The sequence below is a fragment of the Poecilia formosa genome, unplaced genomic scaffold (genome assembly GCF_000485575.1).
Source record: "Poecilia formosa unplaced genomic scaffold, Poecilia_formosa-5.1.2 Scaffold396, whole genome shotgun sequence".
Classification (NCBI taxonomy): domain Eukaryota; kingdom Metazoa; phylum Chordata; class Actinopteri; order Cyprinodontiformes; family Poeciliidae; genus Poecilia; species Poecilia formosa.
Window position 1 is genome coordinate 144,910 of NW_006800335.1, and position 18,793 is coordinate 163,702.

Here is an 18,793-nt window from a genome sequence, read left to right on the forward strand (position 1 = left end):
TTCCGCATAAAGGTTTTGCCCATAATGTTAAGTTTAAATTTATTTATACCCCCTGAGGGTTAAGAAACTTGTATTAACTTAATTTCAAAATGCAGCATTTCCTCCTTACTTGGCATGTTCCTGGTCTAAAAACATATCGGATGTAATTTTTTCTCTTTTCTGCCATGTTTTGACTTGGTTAACTGTTAAAAAGTAAAAACACTGCATGTTACTGCAAAGTAGGGGAGAATAAGCACCTATCAAAATTGAAGCTAATATGCCTAACAGTATTTAATTTTGATTGTTATGAAGGCTGCCAGAAACTTGGGGAGGGGGGGTGGAATTCCTTTTTTTTTTTCTTAGATTAACGGCGCATTTGTTTTTTTTTTTTTTTTTTTTTTTTTTTTTTTTTTATATTATATAAATACACAGTTTTATTCATTGAATTATTGGGGGGGACAAATCCACACTTTCTCAAGATGAGGGGGCGGCGGGGCGCTCCGGACCCACCCATCTCCCCCCGAGGGATTTAACACCTATGTACAGGAAGCTTTTTTGTTTTCCTTTCCACAAATACTATTTTCTTTTGTTGATTTCCTACTGTTCACTTCCAAACACTGACTCCAGATCCAATTTTCTGTTTCCATTTTCTCTTGCCAATCAATGAAAACGCCTAACACAGAGGTGTCCAGTTCCAGTCAAGTCCTGCTGGTTTTAGATGTTTCTCTGGCTCCAACCCAGTAGTGATGGGTCGGTCACGAACATTTCAGCTCTAAGAGACAGCTCTTTGACGTGAACGACAGGAGCTGGCTCCTCATTAGTTGCTTTTCCACTAGACCACCGCTGACCGGTTGGTCTGAGTCTGCCTTGGCCAGATTCAGTTTCCATTTGCAAATGTGGCGCAGCTCAGCCCGGCTGTTCTCAGATTTTAGTACCTATTCCAGGGGTAATAGCAGGACTAATCAGAAGTGTATAGCGCCAATACTATTTGATTGACAGCTGACTGCATTCATTGATTGGCTTGTGATTTACGTCACTGACAACTCCAAATATTATAGTTTAGCTGTGGACTGCAGACATGCTGACTGCTATCAGAGAGCTTCTCAGTACAGAGGAGCAGGTATGACTTTAATCACAAGCAGTGCTAGGAACGTGTGCGGCAAGTTTTGAAGTGGAATGACCGCGATTTTTTCTCTAACAGTCCGGATGGTCAGCAGTAAAAACGAGAGAAAGCTGGAGGAGAATCAGCTTTCTGACGGGGCTGGAGTTTTGCACCAACATCGTAAAACACAGGAACTACATAATATTAGCTGGCGATGTGAATTTTACTTTTCCTTTGCATTAAAAGAAAAAAAAATTCAGACATGGCTATTGGTTTACATATTCTGAGTGCGTTACCTATGTCCAAAAGGTTGCATATTTAAAAAAACTTTAAAAATCAGCCGATCTGAGCCTTCATTATTATGTATGGGCCAGCAATTCATTTTTATAAGACAAAATTAAATATTTGGGTTTTGAGAACATCAGAACCAGTCAGTATTTTTTTTCACTGCAAAGAAAGGATTAGTAGATGTGTTCATTTGCTTGATACACGTATTATAAATGATTCACCTTCTGTTGACCGGAACGCACAGCTTCGCAACTTTCCTCTTGGTCCTCATCTGGAGAAGACTATGCTATAGTTTAGGTCAGGCCTAGTTCAAAAAGATGTTTTTGAAGTTATGTATCAATGCATAAGAGCACACTAGCACATAAATTTATGTGAATAGCAAGTTTGTTACAATCAGATTTGGTGTACCTTTTTGATCTTAAGCCCTGAAATCCTGAGACTTTTAACTTTGCAGAAGGAACTGAGCCACAGAGGTGGGTAGTCCCTACTTAATTTTATGAGTGTTTTTACGACACTGTTCTTTTTATTCTTCATTGATTGAATTTATGGTTACTTTACCAACAGCAAGTAACTTATGAATGAAGTAGAAACAGCAACAAAAAATGGATCATGCTGCATGAGTGATCCTGGTTGGATGCCTGACGACCCTATGTCATCATATTCTGACATATGAGCCCCGCCCCCTCAGAATAGGAAGTTACTTTTTTTTCTTGGAAAGCTCCATCTCTGACCCCCTTGAGCTAATCAAGATGATCTTGTGTCAGAAAATAGACAACACAAATAGTTTTTGTTAGAAGGTGTGGTCATGGTGGCGTGGCAAATTCAGAGATCACACCGTTGCCATATATTTGCCTCTAAATTCCACATTTTTCAGCCACGCTGCACCAAACTCACTATGATCGATCTTAGACTGCAGTCCAGTATGTGGTGGATTTGGCCTAATTCCTCCACATCGCCCCCTAGAAATCATTAAAACATCAGCCCCAAGCCATGTTTTGACCAACAATCATGACATTTGTTTTCACCCTATATGTGTAGGGCTGTTGTAAAATAATATTTTAGTAATTGAGTACGCTATAGATTATTTTTATGATTAATTGAGTAATCAGAGATCTTTCTCTCTCTTCCCCTCCCCAAACCCCTCCCAGTCACCATGAATTCATCAAGGTGGAATAACTTCCACATAGGTCACAGCTGTATCAGACATCATATCTGTCATTACAGACCAGCATTGATCACATTCACATACTCAATTGGTTACATCGCCTAACTCCTGGCCCCTTTCAACAGTAATTGTGCTGCTGTGTTTGTAGCCCCGGCCCTATAATGAAGAACAGCTCTCAGTGATAGCCGGCTCTCAGAGCTGAAATGTTTGTGACCAGCCCATCACTAAGTTCTACCAAAATCTGAGAACAATCGGACAGATTTACTGGATTTGCTAATAGAAAATTAATCTGGACTAGAGGCAGACTAGCAGAAAAGCACATTTTGAGCCGAAATGTTTATGACTGATCCATCACTACACCACAATTCCATTCCAGCCCACACACTGATCCAGGGTCCTTTTGTAGTTCTGGCTTATGTTGACTCTCTGTATCTGCAGAAACTCCAAGAAGTTGCTTTTCCTCAGAAGGAGGCGCTGAAAAAACGTCTTCAGGAGAAATACAGCAAAGAGCACTCAGAGTACCTCAGAGCGCAGGTGTGTATGTATGTGTGTGTGGTCCAATCAGATTGCATCAAGCTTTAAAGGGGCAGCATTGAGTTTTTTCCAGCCATATAGCCATTTTAAAGCATAATTGACTATGCTAACTTCAGTTGTTATAACAATCTTATATATATATATATATATATATATATATACACATATCCAGTATGACTTTGTAATTTAACACCTTGAAATTGGGCTTTCAAGGTGTTTATGAAATTCCACTATCAGGAAGTAATCACAACAGTGCTCCTCTATTATCCCCTTAGCAACATTTTTACCAGTGTTGCACTAAAAGGTAGCTCATATAATGAGCTCAGCAGATGCACAGTTTCACCAGGTGATTGCTAATTGGTGCTGGCTAGTCTGAAGGAGTCTGGGGAGTCGTCGGGGAGGGATGCTCTGTAAGGCATGAAGCTCAGTCTTGTAATCTTGGTTCCACCAAGCGTTTTGCACAGCTGAATGTCTGCTATGGGACATTAAAGGATTTCTCAAACATGCATGAAAAAAAAATCAAGGCAACACTCCAGGTATGTTTTTGATGAGGGAATAACATAATACATTATGTAAAGCTTTTACATAATACTTCCCCTTTAAATTAAGTGTTCATCTTATTAATCAGATAAGGTAACTAGTTTGAACATAGTTGTCCTCAGACATCTGTCAGTTTTTCACATCTCTCTATTGATTATAGATTATGATTTATTGAGTCAATGATTAGTGACATGCACCCCCTGCCATGAGGCAAGAAAACTGCCTGCCTCACCTCCAATCTATTCTCTTAAGTTTCTGATCACTCCTCAGCACACGAAACACGTTACACATACAGTTGGTGACAAAAAACACAGTAAATTATATAAATATGCTAAATTATGTAAAATCAGTTCATATATTAAATGTTTTTTAACAATTTTATTGGTGGCATATGTCATGATGTAGCGGTGTATGGTGGTGAGAATGAACGCAGAGGACCCAGGTTGAAAGATGAAGGATGAATTTATTGGAAGCAACTCCAAGATCACCATCCAAGAAAAGTCCAAGAAAACAGGCAGCACAGTGAGCGGAGATAAAGCTAACACTGGTAGCGACTGATCAGGAGAAGACTGCACACGAGAGCTGACGCCAACACAGGACTTAACAGTTCAACTGTGCCGGCAGACAAACTATCATTAGACAAGACTTAACATACGACATACGACTATCATTAGACAAGACTTAACATACGACATACGACAAGGATCCGACAAGAGACAAAGACAACAGGTGGACTTATATACACAGGGAGGATAATCAGGGAATGAGACACACCTGGGAACCAATCAACAGGGAAGACAGGACAGGGACAGGACTAAACACAGAAAGCCTGAAAAATAACTACACAGAAAACACAGAACACATCAGCATACAGAGAGGAATATGTTCTTGTCGAATGGCAGCCAGTGCAGTTAGTGAGAGGTTGGTAATCCCAGGTGAGGCTCAGCTCGCTGTTGCCTCACCAGCTGCGCTTCTGAGCATTTTAATAGGAAATTGTGAAAATTCAGCAATTTTGAAGAAAAAATAATCAAAATTGGTTAAGTTAAATGAAAAATAAATACTTTAAAGTGCAAACCACAGGGTGAAAATAGCAATATAAATGATCTTATCATTGTATATTATTTTTCCACAATGACAGGCCTCCCCTGACCACATGTCACTGGGTATGATTGTGGGTAATGCCCTCTACATGGAGAGTAAATGTGATCTTTTGTTCAGTGATGGTGATCAGATAGAGTTGCATCTATTGGTTTATTGGATCAATAATGGATCTCCTGTGTCTGTAAATATAAAACTATTTATCAGTAAAGAGGAGACTTCTACTACCTGCATTCACAGCACACCAATCTGATCCAATTGTTTCTTCAGGGTCAGGCCATGGTGGTGGATGGGTGTGGTCAGCACCTGCAGCAGCTGTCTTTGTTGGACGAGGACAGGCAGCGCCTCTTGCTGCTAGAGGAGGAGAAGCAGCGAGTAGCAGCACTGCGACAGATGCAGATAGAGTCAGAACAGTTTCGCTACTTTGAAGATCAGCTGAGGCGTCAGGAGCTGGCTAATAAGAGAGGAGAGGAGGCAGCGCTGAAGGTGCTGCATCACTACTTAGATTTCCCTATTATACGCCATAGTGAAGTAGTGTCTGGTACTCTGAAACTCTGTCTTGTACTCTTTAGTCTTAAGTACTGTATAGTTTTTTTTAACAATGTATAATTCTCTGCAATATATATTTAGTACTCTCTATTATATTGTAGCTGTATAGTAATATGTGTAGTAATGTTTTTCTTTTGTTTAGTACTATGAAATACCATCTGGTATTTTGTTGTACCCATTAGTATTGTTTAGTACTCAGTAGAACTGCTTTACTGTGCATTATTTAGTAATACTCTAAGATAATTATCCTGTGGTAATCTCTAGTAGTGTTCTCTAGTACTGCACAGTACCTTTTTAGAAATTGAAAATACATTGCAATAGTTTAGTAATACACAATTCTCTGTAGTACTCTGCAGTACTATGTGTTGTACCCTTTGTAATATTCTGAGTGGTACTTTGTAGGGGTCTGTGTGGTAATGTATTATACTATGTATCTGCAGTACATAGTGATGCTGTATGTGGTTTCCTGCAGTTGCAGACCAAAGTGCCTGAGGTCCCAGTTGGCTGCTGTTTGTCTAAGCAGTCGATCAAAAGCAGCATATATTCTCAGAGGGTGGACCCAAACAGAAACAGGCCTGTGACTGTGACCCAACCAGTTGCTGCGTTAGCAGGAATACACAGTGAGTACACACAGCTGCAAATGTTTTTTCTGCTCCCAATGCTAATTCAATCTGTCTGAAACCAAGCTGGGTCAGACTCGGAGGGAGTTCTCAAACCTTTGGTGTTTGTTCCTAAGGAATCGCCGTGCAAATCTCAAACATGGTAGCATAAACAGAGCTCTAAGGCTTCAGTGTGAGTTGATTTCATCTGTGCAGATAAGAGGGTGGAGGGTCTGAGGCGGGTGGTGATTCCCAGAGATCTGACGCATCGGTTCCTCCTGCTGGCTGACTCCAATACGGCCAGAGGAATAGAAACCTGCGGTGTCCTCTGTGGACGGTTGGTGAGTTTTTGGGTAGAAAGGAAAAATGTTCCTCGACAAAACAAGAAAACAAAACCTGATAAGGTTCTCTCTGACTGTGTGTGTCTCTCAGACCCATAACGAATTTGTGCTGACTCATGTGGTGATCCCAAAACAATCAGCTGGACCGGATTTCTGCGACATGGAGAATGTGGAGGAGCTGTTTGGATTCCAGGACCAACAGAACCTGCTGACAGTGGGGTGGATTCATGTATGACGACACATTAATAAGGCACTTTCTAAAGTATTTAGATGTTCTGTTCTTTTTAACGATAGGTTCTTATACAAAGCACTATGTGTCCTCTCACAGCCCACACCCACTCAGCCCTAACTTTTAAAAGGACCTCAGTTTTTCCCTCTGTTTCCGCTTCATTTGCATCAGCTTGTATTACTCTGGCAACAGCACAATACGGCACAATCCAGCAAGAGATGAGAGGAGTGAGAGTGGACCAGAGATAGGAACAGAGGCATAGTAGTGTCTTTCTGCAATTGTATAAAAGGCTCCAAAGTCAGTGATTTATAGTTTTCAGTTATTATTTGATGCATTTTAATTATTAATCCGTGTTTTATGTGAGTGTTGATTGGTGGGATTGATTGGCAGCAACTCACCAGCTTCTCTGTGACGTCTCTCATATGAGAGACGTCACAGAGAAGCTGGTGAGTTAAGGTTTTGATGTTGGGCTGTAGGGGAGCTCATTCCATCATGTGTGCATAAATGACAAGTGAACATTTTAGTTTTATCAGCTGTGATGTGGTTGCATACTATTATGACTGTTTATTGCATGTGTCAGTTTGTGAATATATTTAGAAGTTTATTTACTTTACAAATGGCGTCTGCTCCAGATGAACGCTGGTTGATTACCCACTTGACTAACCTCCTTCCTCTGTTGAGTTAAATGTATTCCAGTTGTTTTATGATTCTTTGTTTGTTGATTGGTTTGGGAACATTATCAACCACTGTACAGTAAAGCAGCAACTATAATTTACTTCAGGTTTTTAATCCAATATTTGCCGCTAATTCTGCAACGGAAATGTCCCTTTGGATTTTTGAAATAAGAGTCAAGTACCCGAAGTATATTGTTTATACTGATTGTAACTTGATATGAAGAGAATAAGATGATAATGTGATTGTAAAACTTGTTTATTTTGTTTGGAAACAACTGGTGAAAGTTGAAGTTTAGGTTTATTCATATTTATAGTTTATTTACGTATTTATTCGTACTTTTGTCGTATCTGTTATTTCTTCAAAGAAACCATACACTTGTTTGTTAAAGTGTGAGTACATTAAAGTACTGTAGCAAACCAAGATCAGCTTCACAATTACTTTCTCCACCCATTCTCTGGAGCGCTTTAAGAGATGCTCTGGCAGGCACTCAAGTATGAATTTAGTGACACCACCCTGAAATTAGTGTTTGTAGTAAAAACAGTGTTTCCTCCCCTTCAGCATAGTGTCAGTTTAAAACAATTCCAATAACATGCCAATGTCAGTATGATGCAATATAATATCTCAAAGACATATGCCTCCAATTCATATCCATATCCATTTATATAAATACCAAAGTAGTGCAGTCCAATCTGGATATATTCAGATTACATTCAAATCACTTAAATTTAATTGTATTTATGGTGAATCATATGCCAGCTGGTAGAAAGGAGGCCCAACTCATTTCAGTCACTGACTTTGCGGTAATCTTTCCAGCACAGTGAGGAATTGTTAGTAAGGTGTTTCATCTCCCTCTTGTCAGAAATCAGAGCACAGCCAGGTCCGTGTCCTCACTCTGCTCAGGGACAGAGGCTTTGTGTCAGTAGGGCCTAAAATTGTTCAGTCAAAGCAGATGACATTCCATCCTTTCTTAGCTGTTGGTTTCATTGTGTAACCTTTGTGACATTTGGAGATACTGTGGTTCTGTTGTTTCTCTGTCCTCTGGCTTGTGTTGTAGTCTCTGTCACTAATAACTGACCTGTGCACTCAGACCCATCCCTCCCAGACTGCATTCCTGTCCAGTGTGGACCTCCACACTCACTGTTCCTACCAGCTGATGCTTCCGGAGGCACTGGCCATCGTTTGTGCTCCAAAACACAATGAGTATGTGTATGCTAACTCTTTGGACTTCATTTCCTATGAGACTTTTTAGCCTCCTCACTGACCCTAGTTGTGTATCTCAGTATGGGTGTGTTCAGACTCACTGGTGCGGGCATGTTGGAAGTTTCTGGATGCAGACAAAAAGGTTTCCATCCCCACTCCAAGGAGCCTCCTCTGTTCACGGTGAGAGACTCTTCTTGTTCCCATCTTTATCTTGTTACATATGCTAAATATTTTTGTCCTATGTCTCGGTAGGAGGAGACTATGTTTCACGGGTTCCCAATTACAGTCCCTCTTATCAAAGAGGGACTGTAATTGTTGCAGCTACTACTAGCCTGCAACTTTTAGTTGCATTCTTGTTCCAGCATACTTCTTACCTTTCTCACCAGAGGCCAGGATAGTAGCTTTTGAGGATTGTACTTTAGTTTGTCAGTTCATTGTTCATAGATTTATTAGTGCAGAAAAATTACTGTTTTTTTTTTTTTTTTTTTTTCACAAAAAGTTACTCAAGTAAATGTACAACCCACTTTTGAACATGAATATTAACAACGACGAGGATCGTTCTCCAAATCTGAGGCCATCATTTTGAGCTGGAAAAGGGTGCCCTTTCTAGGTTGGGGAAGAGGTCATAGTTCAAGAGGAGGAGTTTAAGTTTCTTAGCCTGTTGCAGTGAAGAGAGAGCAGAGTCAAATGGCAATAGCTCTCAATTTAGCGAACAATCTATGTTCCTACCCTCATCTATAGATCTATAGGCATGAGTTTGGGTCTTGGCTGAAAGAATGAGATCATGGATACAAGTGAACAAAATGAGTTTTCTCTGCAGGGTGTCTGAGCTCTCCCTTTGAAATAAGATTTCTCACCCCAGTTTCTAACCCTATCTCTGAGTGCAGTTGCTGGTGCTATCAGTTAGCCAGAGGGACTTAGGCCCTGTTTACATGACAACAATTTCTGGTGAAAACGGAAGAGTTTCGTTGTCTTTGCACTGTACATTTACACAAAAATAGTGAATGTTTTCTCTGGCAACAGCACAGTTTGGCTTCGGCGAAGTTATCCCACTTTCTTCACTTTTTTGCAACTACGCACTCATCAGACACACAAACACACATACGTAGTGTGTGTTCCCCCAGATACTGAGGGAACAGTATCTGATGATGAAATGCAAATCCACATAACAACGGCTTTCAGGTAGAACTTTTTTTTAACGCATGTGCACTTAGTTCCAAAGCACCTAGCACCAACTAGTGGCGTGTTGAGGGCATTACACCTTTTCAATGTGTACCATTACTGTGTAAACAAAGATGAATGTCTTCATGTAAATGGTTTAATAGAAATGGAACAAAACTTCCATTCTCATTGGATCATTGTCATGTAAACAGGGCTTTAGAGTAGATCCACTGCTTCTCCACGCCAAGAGAAGCCAGTTGAGATGGCTCGGGCACCTGTTAGGATGCCTCCTGAACCCCTCCTTGTTCAGGTGCTCCAGGCATGTCCCACCTAGAGGAAACCTAGAGAAGTCTTAGTCTCTCCAAGACACACTGGAAAGGCTAAGTTTCTCGGCTGACCTGGGAACGCATTGGGATTCATCACAGGAGCTGGCCCAAGTGGTGGGGGAGAGAGAAGTCTGAGCCTCCTTACTTAGGCTGCGACATTTGTAAGCCAATCCCAGATAAGTGGAAGAAAATGGGATAGATGAATTTATATCCGTGCACATTTTCAAATCTGTTTTAATTTAATTAGATTTAATGGAGTTTGACTCACCTGCTGCCTTTCATAACTCTAGCCCCTCTGGTCTTCTCAGGTCTGTAAGCACGTGGTGGTCAGGGACTACAAGCTCAACCTGTTGGACCTCAGATGACAGAAGGAAAGCACTGCCCTTCTGTTTACTGCCATGCTTTTGTGCTAAAGAGGAAGCTGTAAACTCATTGCCTCAGCGTTTGTGTGAACCTATCGGCTGCTCTCACAGTGGCACATCTGTTTTTCTGCTTCTTGTATGTGATGTGATGCAAATTAACAGGCTAGTTGCAGTTGCATTAGACCCCATACAGCTCTGCCTGACAGGCTATGCCTGAAAACGGTACTCAGGGCTTTAACAATGCTGTATATGCGGCCGACTGCAGCTTTCTGAATGACTCAGCTGATCCAGTTAGTGTTCTGAAAGAATAAATATAGTTCATTCTTGATGTGGCAAAGTCAAAATGAGGCCCTAATGTTTCAGTTTGTCACCATAGAAACATCAAGTCTGCTGGTCACTCTTGTCATGATGGGTTCTAGTTTTCTAACCCACATGCAGAAACACCAGGCGGAGAACAGAAATCAGTTAAATGGTTTATTGTAAGAAACAGAACAATAATCAGAGCAGTGGGTCCTGGGGATGACGGCAATCAGGGTCAGTGGATCACTGGAGTAGGAGAGAGGAGGTGGTGAGTTTGAGGGTTGTAGAAAAAGGCAGTTTCGAAACAAATGGACTGGTCTTACTTGTGTTGGAGGTGCATTTGATCCCAGGAAGGGTTCACTGAGGTTACCAGGTAGTGGTCACGATGGAGGGCTTGCTGCTTAGGCCGACGGGTGGACAGCGGTGTAGGGCCGGCAGGTAAATTTCAAGTTTCCGGCGGAGAGGAGCGAGGGAGACAGCCAACTGAGAAATCCAGGAAGGTTTGGTTAACTGCGGAGGTGTCAGTGGAATTCGGGCAACCAGTGGGTAACATCCACGGCGTCACAAGGGAAGCAATACACAGAGAAAGCCAGGAGCTCGGGCAACCAGTGGGTAACATCCATGGTGTCATGAGGAATCACCTGAAGAGGAGGCACACTGAGATATTACTTGGAGGTACTCAATGAGGAAAACACAGAAAGATAACACGGAGGCCTGATGTACCAAACATTGGCTAACACTCTGGCAAAGAAGTGTTGGCCGTTCGCTCCTCATATACTCCTCCAGATGATCTGACAATTTGCAGGTGTGCAGGTAATCCAAGAACTAGGTGCCCTCTGGTGGTGAAAAGGGGAAAACAGCAGCAAAACCCAGTGCACCACCCCGGTTCCCAACAACTCTGAGCTGACTGGACCGCTCACACCATGGTAACTCTTAGTCCACCGGTCACCTATGTCAACAGCAAAATCTGAAATAATGTAAAACTATTTACTGCCAAAGAAACAGTATTTTCAGTTATTTCTACATATACCTAGCCTACCTACACCCAAGTAATAATAATAGATCTTTACTTAATTACTTTTAATTAGAACTTTAATTTTAGGTGAGGGTTAATCAAATTTTAACTTAAGCACTATGTGTTGACAACATTGAGTTGGGATTTTGTTCTGTACCCAGATTGCACATGATGGCAATTCAACATTGAATTAAAGTCTTTTGCAAACAAGCCAACAGTGAAGTGGCTGTGTGGTTGGGACATCTCACTCATGTAAATAGTTGGGATGGACCGCTCCACTCCTTGTAGTAAGATGTAGATGTTTTTGTGTCAATATATCACACACAAACAGTAAGTAAGAATTTTTATGAACAAGTAAGAAAATGTACAGAAAAGAATTCGCACCCACTATACTCTACAGTGCTTTTAAAAATGTGATAACCCTCCCTCAGTAATAAAATGCTCTCACCCAGAGCTCCGATGAGGAGAAGATGGGAAGGGGTGTGACAAAACAGCATACATTGATTCAACATTGATCAGACATTGGCATTTCATTCATTAGATTTCAACCACAAAACATTGATTCAATGACACAGTTTCAACAGCTAGAATTGGATGATTGATCCACCGTCAGTTTTCGACTTAAACCAAAAATCAACCATTCTGACTATAATTCAACGTTGATTTTACATCGTGTGCTATTTGGGCAGTTTTTCTCCAAGAGAGGTGAGTAGACTGTGAGATTACCAACCATTTAGCATAGTTAGTGTAGCTATAGACTACTGTTTGCCTCCATTTCACTAGCATTTAGTGAATTAAGGAAAAATATTACCAACATATTCATATATTTAACTTGTACCTTTTACCACTTAACAGATGAGTCAGTCAGCAGCAGCTCTAACCAACGTCCCTCCTGACCCGTCCTCTCCTGAGTGAAATTAAAGTTGCAGTATGTAACTTTTATATAAATTTTTTTTTTCACATAATTTTAAAAACTGTCATTATGTTGTGACAGTATGGTATGAGAGGTCATCTGTGAAAAATCTATTTCCTCTGCTTTCGCCCAGTGCCAGAAACAACCAGTCAGTGGCAGGAGAGTTTTAGTGCTGTCAATCACAATCTTCTCGCTTTGTGCCATACTGCAGCTAGTATAGCACAGAGCTGTGCAGATTGAAACTGTGAATGCTCAGATTAGTTAGCATAGCTACCAATGATGGCAGATAAACTGTTTCTTGTAATAAGTTGTTTCGCCACCATTAGCACATTTAGCAGTGAGTGAATGAACAGTGCTAAGAGCGTCCTACTGGTTCTGATTGGTTGTTTTGGTCAGAACGGTGCATTACTTTAACCAGTAATCGTAATTCAGGAAGGAGATGGCGGAGATTGATTGTTTTCACAGATTATCTGTTTCATAACAAACTGCTACAACATGGCAACAGCTTTAACAAATATGGAGAAAACATATTTTTTATTAAGTTATGTACTGCAGCCTGAATAAAATGCAACTACATAACATTTTGAGAAGTCTGGATTGCTTTATGTGTAGTTGCAAGTTGCTTTTGCCTGTTGCTCATGGAGAGAGACATTTCAGTAAGTTAAAACTAATAGAAAAAAGTTAAGCAACCAACTTGCATACTGTTGGATGTTAAATTCAAGAGCAGTAAATATTGTACTAATTTATCAGTATTGAACCAAAGAAAGCAAGGCAGATGCAAGTCTTTAAAATTGTGACGCTTTTTATGGGTCAAAAAGACTCAAAAAATTGTAACAGTAGCTGTGGGGGGGTGAGGGGGGCAAACACATTTTTTGTCAGGGGGCCCACGATTGCTGGTGGCGCCCCTGGCGGTGAGTACAAGATATTTGGAAAACTAAAATAACATGTTTAAAATGTTTAAATTCTAATTTTAAGTACAATGTGACTGATAATGTAATTTTGGATATTTTAGTTTTTTTTAGTTTGGAACAACTTAAGTTTGTGCTGACTTTCTGTAGAATTAAGTCGAAAAGATTTGAATTATTAATTAGAAAAAAATAAATGATTTAAGAAAGAGTGACTTAAATTTGTCATGTAAAACACACTTATTGAATTCAGTTTTTAAAAAATCTTAATGAATTGAATGAACATAATAAATTGATTTGGACAAACAATAAAGTAAGCTGAATTACTTTTTACCAACTGACGCAATTCAATTAAGTTGGTTCTGTTAGTATCTGGGTCCTTTTGGGTTTTGGTCTTTTCCTCTTGTGCCGTCGTTCCTACCATCGACCACCAGATGGAGCCATGCAGACGAGCTCAGGAGGACTGGAGTGCTGACGTCACCGTTCACACCGGTGATCAATCAGCTCGCCAGCAGGGTGTTAAGAGATGCCGACTGCCAGCACACCGACGCCCAAGTGTTAGCCAATGATAATAGCTCTGAGCCTTCCTGCGTATTTTTGTGTGCTTTCTCTTGAATACTAGAAGTAACCTTTCCTTGTTCTTTGGACCCTTTTCAGATGATCCCATGACTCCAAGCCTGGCTGTGACTCAGAGTTCCCTTGCGACACCGTGGCTCTATATCCATTGGTGCCCAAGTCAATGCTCCCCTGCCTCCGTTGAAAGACTTCTTCAGTACCTGTGTTCTCCGGCTAGCAGTCCGTTCGCTCCTTGTGACGCCTTCAAGTCAGACGTACCTGTCCGCCCCTACCTGACGACTCCCTTCACCAGTCCTCCCTCTGGGCAACCCCTACCTTGACTATGTGTCCGGTGAGAACTCCAACAAGACTCAAAAGACCCAGACCATCAGTATCCAACTCCCTGGCAGCTCCGTTTTTTCCTAAGAGTAAGCAGAACAACTTTCAAGTTAATATCTGTAATTTACCACGACCTCAAACTCACCACCAGGTCTGTTTGCTCCAGTGCCCCGACGTTCCAGCGATCCACTATTTACCCGAGACCCTGCCGTTGACTTACCTGCTTGTCAATAAATCTTTTAAAACTGGTTTCTCTTTTCTTGACTGGCGTTCTGCATGTGGGTTCGAAATCTTAAACCAGTGGTTCTTAACCTGGGTTCAATCGAACCCCAGGGGTTCGATGAGTCGGTCTCAGGGGCAGTGGCGCAAAAAGTGGGTATGCAGCGTATGCAACGCAGAGGGGGCGCCAAAACCCCGTCTGGAGGGGGCCGATTATGTTTTCCCATACAGTTCAGCGTGCCTTACGCTCCTTCACCTAACTCACATAATGAGGTAAATCTAGCGCGGGGGGGTGGAGCGAGCGTATGTTTTCTACGCTGACGTTCCTTCCTTGGTGGGGGGTGGGGCGATTTATGTTTTCGCATCCACCTGAATAATGTGCAGTTGCGCCACTGCTCAGGGGTTCAGCGGAGCCTCTGCCGCGGAGGTAAAGAGACACTTGTGTAAAGTCGTGATGACGCCCCGCTTTGCCATCACTTGCTGCAGAGGATCAAGTTACATTGCTTAGCCAATCAGTGCTGCGGAGGAGCACTGATTGAAGGAGTTCCACTCAGCATAGATTTGAACTGGTCTTTAAGTACTTCAGCAAAGCTCACCGTTTTTACCAAATGGGCTCTTTGCACCTACGGCGTTGACGTCACATCTCCAGGAGCTAATGCCGCTCACTTGTTTCCACTTTGAGGTCACCATGACTGGTAGAAAAGACTAAGTCGTATTTAAGATGCAAAAAACGCAATACTATAAACGTTGTTGTCTTCCTAATATAATGAGCTTTTAAATTTTCATTAATTTCCAAGCGATCCTGAATTAAGAAGATGGTGGCTTGTAAATATTTGCCACTACCAGTTAAAGCTAACGCTGCACCACACAAAGTTTGCAGCCTTCACTTCACTCCGGATCAGCCTAAAAATACCAGGGATACGGATGATAAATAAAGGAGCCTCCCTGAGTTATTTCCATGGAATCACTTCTGTATTAAGCCTGAAAGAGCGAGTGTATGGGAACGAGAGAGCAGACTAGAGCCAGACAGCCGAGCAACCGATCCGCCTGTACATACTGCTGTAAACACCGTCCTATTGGAGCTCTTCGCAAGAAACACGTTAAGTTAATAAAATGAAATAACAGAGACATAACACGGTCATATTTTTCTAAAAGCAGCAACTTTGAACCTGAACAGCCGAACCAGATCTCTGACACCAGAGCTGCGCTACTGTTAAGCTATGAGGCTTGTGCTTCGGAAGTAAAAAGCCCGAACCGTAACCTCCCCGTTAGTCTCTGACACTAACGACAATAAACACACACAATATACTTGAAAATTAGGTAAAACATTGTCCGTTAGAATGTTTAGATACTTAAATAGCACATTTTTACAAGAACAATGTCCGAGAATATTGCCTACTAGCATAAGCTAACGTTAATGTTAGCCACAAAGTTTAAGTAAAACTCACCTACGTATCACTAAATGTATAACGAGGCGAACATCTTAAAACCTTTCTCCAGCTGACTTGTTGGGGCTTCGGATCGATGTACAAACCTTGGCCAAGCACTGCAAGCACCTAAAGTAAAAGGCCATTTTCAATAGATCGGAAACAATCGAGCCGCTTTTCCCCAAACGCGGAAGCTGAGGTGCAAAGAGTCCATTCTGTAGCTAAATCTGCTCCTTAGTCGCATCCTTTCGGGGTTGGTACTCCCTCTAGTGGCGTGGGGGTGGTAACACAACTAATATTACTAAATTACTAAATCAGAATACTGCAAAGTCTTTATTATAAATTTTTCATTCTCTTAAGAATGTAGAGCTAATTAAATGATCTAAACAAGACCTTAAAGTGGTTCCAGTTTCTCTCGATGGCCAACCTGTTGAAACTGTGGCAAATTTGGGTCGTTCCTGGACAGTCAGCTCAACTTTGCTGAAAACACTGACTATATTTTGAAGAACTGTTCTAGAGACTCTACCTTTTAAGAAGACTTGGTGATCTTGGGGTGACCCAACTAGACTGTAGTTGGGTCATCCCTATGTCTTGAATTTGGGGGGGGGGGAAATCATATTTTTATCACTGCAGAAAGGTTCAGTGAATCCGCATATGAAACTGGTGAGTTCGGTACCTCAAAAAAGGTTAAGAACCACTGTCTTAAAACAAACATGACAGGTTCAACTATTTTCTTTTTTCAGTGTCTCTGGCGAAGCTGACGTAGGATATGAAACTGATGTTGAACTCGACTGTTTTAAGTAAAGTCAAAGTAAAAAGTTCCTTTAAGTTAGAGATTTGTAACTTTTAAATTAGGTGAATATGAAAAAGTCGTCACTAAACTGAAAAAGTTAAGTGAATAAGTCTATAACATGAACTACAGCCCAAATACACTTTTTAGAATGCAATAATCTACAACCTGTAATTTTTTTTTGTTTTATTAAATTTTATTATTAATTTGTGAAATTAACTTAAAAGTGCATCCTTGTTTTGAGTTGATTTTTTCCCCCCGGTTATTATGTCCCTGGGCCCCATGACAGCTTGCTTTGTAACTGCTCACTAATACATATAAATACTTCTTTCCCTTCCGCTTCTGATAATTCTGATACTTTGTTTCAAATTCATCAAATTGTTCTCATCTGTTCTATTTAGACAATAACTTCAAAGAAAATATATTTATTTCTCCCTCTAGTGTTATACTCACACGTTGTTTTGTTTTGGTTGTATTTACCCAGAACGTATTCTGCTTTTAGAGCGGTCTCTGGTCTGTTGGCATCCTCATGTACTTTTGAATTGTGCCAGAGTTCATTTTAGTTAAACTGAGACCAAGGTTTTTAGGCAGACCAGAGTTTGCTTTTTATCATCAAAGTTTGATTGTGCATTCACTCTTTCCCAAATGAATCAGACTTTTCAGGTAAACAAGGGAAAGTTCAATTAAGGTGGACTAAAAAGGCCTGGTGTGAATGCACCCTTAATGTCTCTGTGGAAAGATTCAGACATAGAGGCTAAATGAGTCAGAACAGATTATTTTATGAAGAGCCTTATCAGTTTAATCTGTTCCAGACTTGAAATCCAAACTGGACTGGTCAGACTCTCATTCTGAAACCAAACATCGGACTTCCTACAGTTTATTATTGTAATGATGACTGCATCATATCAGACAGAAACAGACCCCCTCCTGCACAGCTCCCTTCCTCCCACTTTGCGGAAATTCCCAGCAGGAAACACATCATGGTCTGGGCTAAACTGGGAAATCATTAGTGTTATCATTAGAAGATGAGGACTTCTTGGGAAATTCCAAAATGAAGTGATTCTAAGCCAACAAATCATGAACACGGATTACATAGCAACAGTTTATATAAACAGCAAATTCAAAAGTGTTAAATGTTTTGGTGTTAGAAGACTTTTTGCAAAAGCAGAGTTAATTTTACTCTAATAGAGTCACATTCTGTTTATGTAAGTCTAGGGTGTGTAGTTAAAATCTGGGGTTAGTAGTTAAAATCCAGTGTTATAACAAAGTGTTTCCCTATCAAATCTAGAGGTGTTAAAATAGAATCAATAACTCTTGACTTTTGAACTCTGAACTCCACCAGCGTCTCTAACACTGAAGGAGTTCATTCACTGCCTCCGCCCCAGAATCACAGATTCCCACCGAAGCGAAGCGACAGAAGCCAAGTCATTTCAGGACTATTTACCTCCACATGTCTGAGTTATTTACTGCGCTTGGTAAGTTACTTTTTTTCTGAGATGGTTTATAACTATTATTTTGAGTTGAGCTCAACCTGTATGACAGACGTCACGTTCGCCACACGGCTCGGTGTTAGTATATTTAGCTTAGCATGCCGAATGTTAGCGGAGTATTTGTTGGAAAAATATCGAGCCGGTGAAGATTTAATCAAATTATTCGCTAACTTGAACAGATCCATAATAATCTGGAGTATGTTTTTCATTATAATGAACGTTTACATGCATATTGGTCAGATTTATCAACTTTTGTGATAGATTTTTTTCCTTTGAAAAAAATTAATATACTTTTTCTTACTTTGAGAGCATTAATCTCGCTGTTGTGTCTTCTTATATCGTTTTGCAGCATGTTTTAATCCTTTTATTGCCTTTTTGTATATATTAGAACCAGTCTGGTTGCGGATGAATATCCAGTCGTCAGCCTAACCTCCCCCTCCTGATCCCTCCATGGATTCTTCGAAGATTCAAGCTCCAAAAATGATTATTTAAGTGTTAATATCTCTGAAACCCTACATTTCTGTAATGGAGGCTTGTTGTTAGAGTTGTAGTAAAAATGTATTCCTTAGCTCCATTTCTCATTGTTATGGTTTTTGTTTGTTATAATCCAGAGATCGACACTGGCTGTAGTACTCAAGAGACTGAAGACGGTCCGATGCAGTAGAGGAGCATGTTGGTGTCTCCGGCCAAAC

The 18,793-nt window shown here is 40.8% G+C and overlaps 1 protein-coding gene and 2 long non-coding RNA genes across 6 annotated transcripts in view; 2 read left to right on the forward strand and 1 right to left on the reverse strand.

Annotated features, from left to right (window-relative positions):
- The first annotated feature begins 537 nt into the window (after window positions 1–537).
- Window positions 538–14,424, forward strand: LOC103154718 (AMSH-like protease). Of its 4 annotated transcripts, XM_016662934.1 has the most exons (10): window positions 540–3,068; window positions 4,977–5,192; window positions 5,728–5,875; window positions 6,071–6,195; window positions 6,287–6,424; window positions 8,187–8,299; window positions 8,380–8,479; window positions 10,095–11,123; window positions 13,939–14,264; window positions 14,342–14,424. In XM_016662934.1, exons 1-8 carry the CDS (start codon window positions 2,868–2,870, stop codon window positions 10,149–10,151), a joined length of 1,098 nt encoding a protein of 365 aa, XP_016518420.1. In that variant the 5' UTR covers window positions 540–2,867; the 3' UTR covers window positions 10,152–11,123; window positions 13,939–14,264; window positions 14,342–14,424. The 4 variants fall into 4 exon arrangements, with proteins under 4 accessions (XP_016518421.1, XP_016518422.1, XP_016518420.1 ...); XM_016662933.1 differs by having other exon boundaries at window positions 13,939–14,424; XM_016662935.1 differs by lacking the exon at window positions 10,095–11,123 and having other exon boundaries at window positions 538–3,068; window positions 13,939–14,424.
- LOC107833488 (uncharacterized) overlaps window positions 2,876–18,793 on the reverse strand; it is a 28,888-nt gene continuing 12,970 nt past the window's right edge. The window contains exons 2-3 of the long non-coding RNA XR_001659234.1: window positions 6,535–6,540; window positions 2,876–2,888 (exon numbers count right to left, since the gene is read on the reverse strand). This is a non-coding gene — a long non-coding RNA (uncharacterized LOC107833488). The remainder of the gene's footprint in view (window positions 2,889–6,534; window positions 6,541–18,793) is intronic.
- Window positions 16,380–18,793, forward strand: part of LOC107833487 (uncharacterized) — a 3,883-nt gene continuing 1,469 nt past the window's right edge. The window contains exon 1 of the long non-coding RNA XR_001659232.1: window positions 16,380–18,086. This is a non-coding gene — a long non-coding RNA (uncharacterized LOC107833487). The remainder of the gene's footprint in view (window positions 18,087–18,793) is intronic.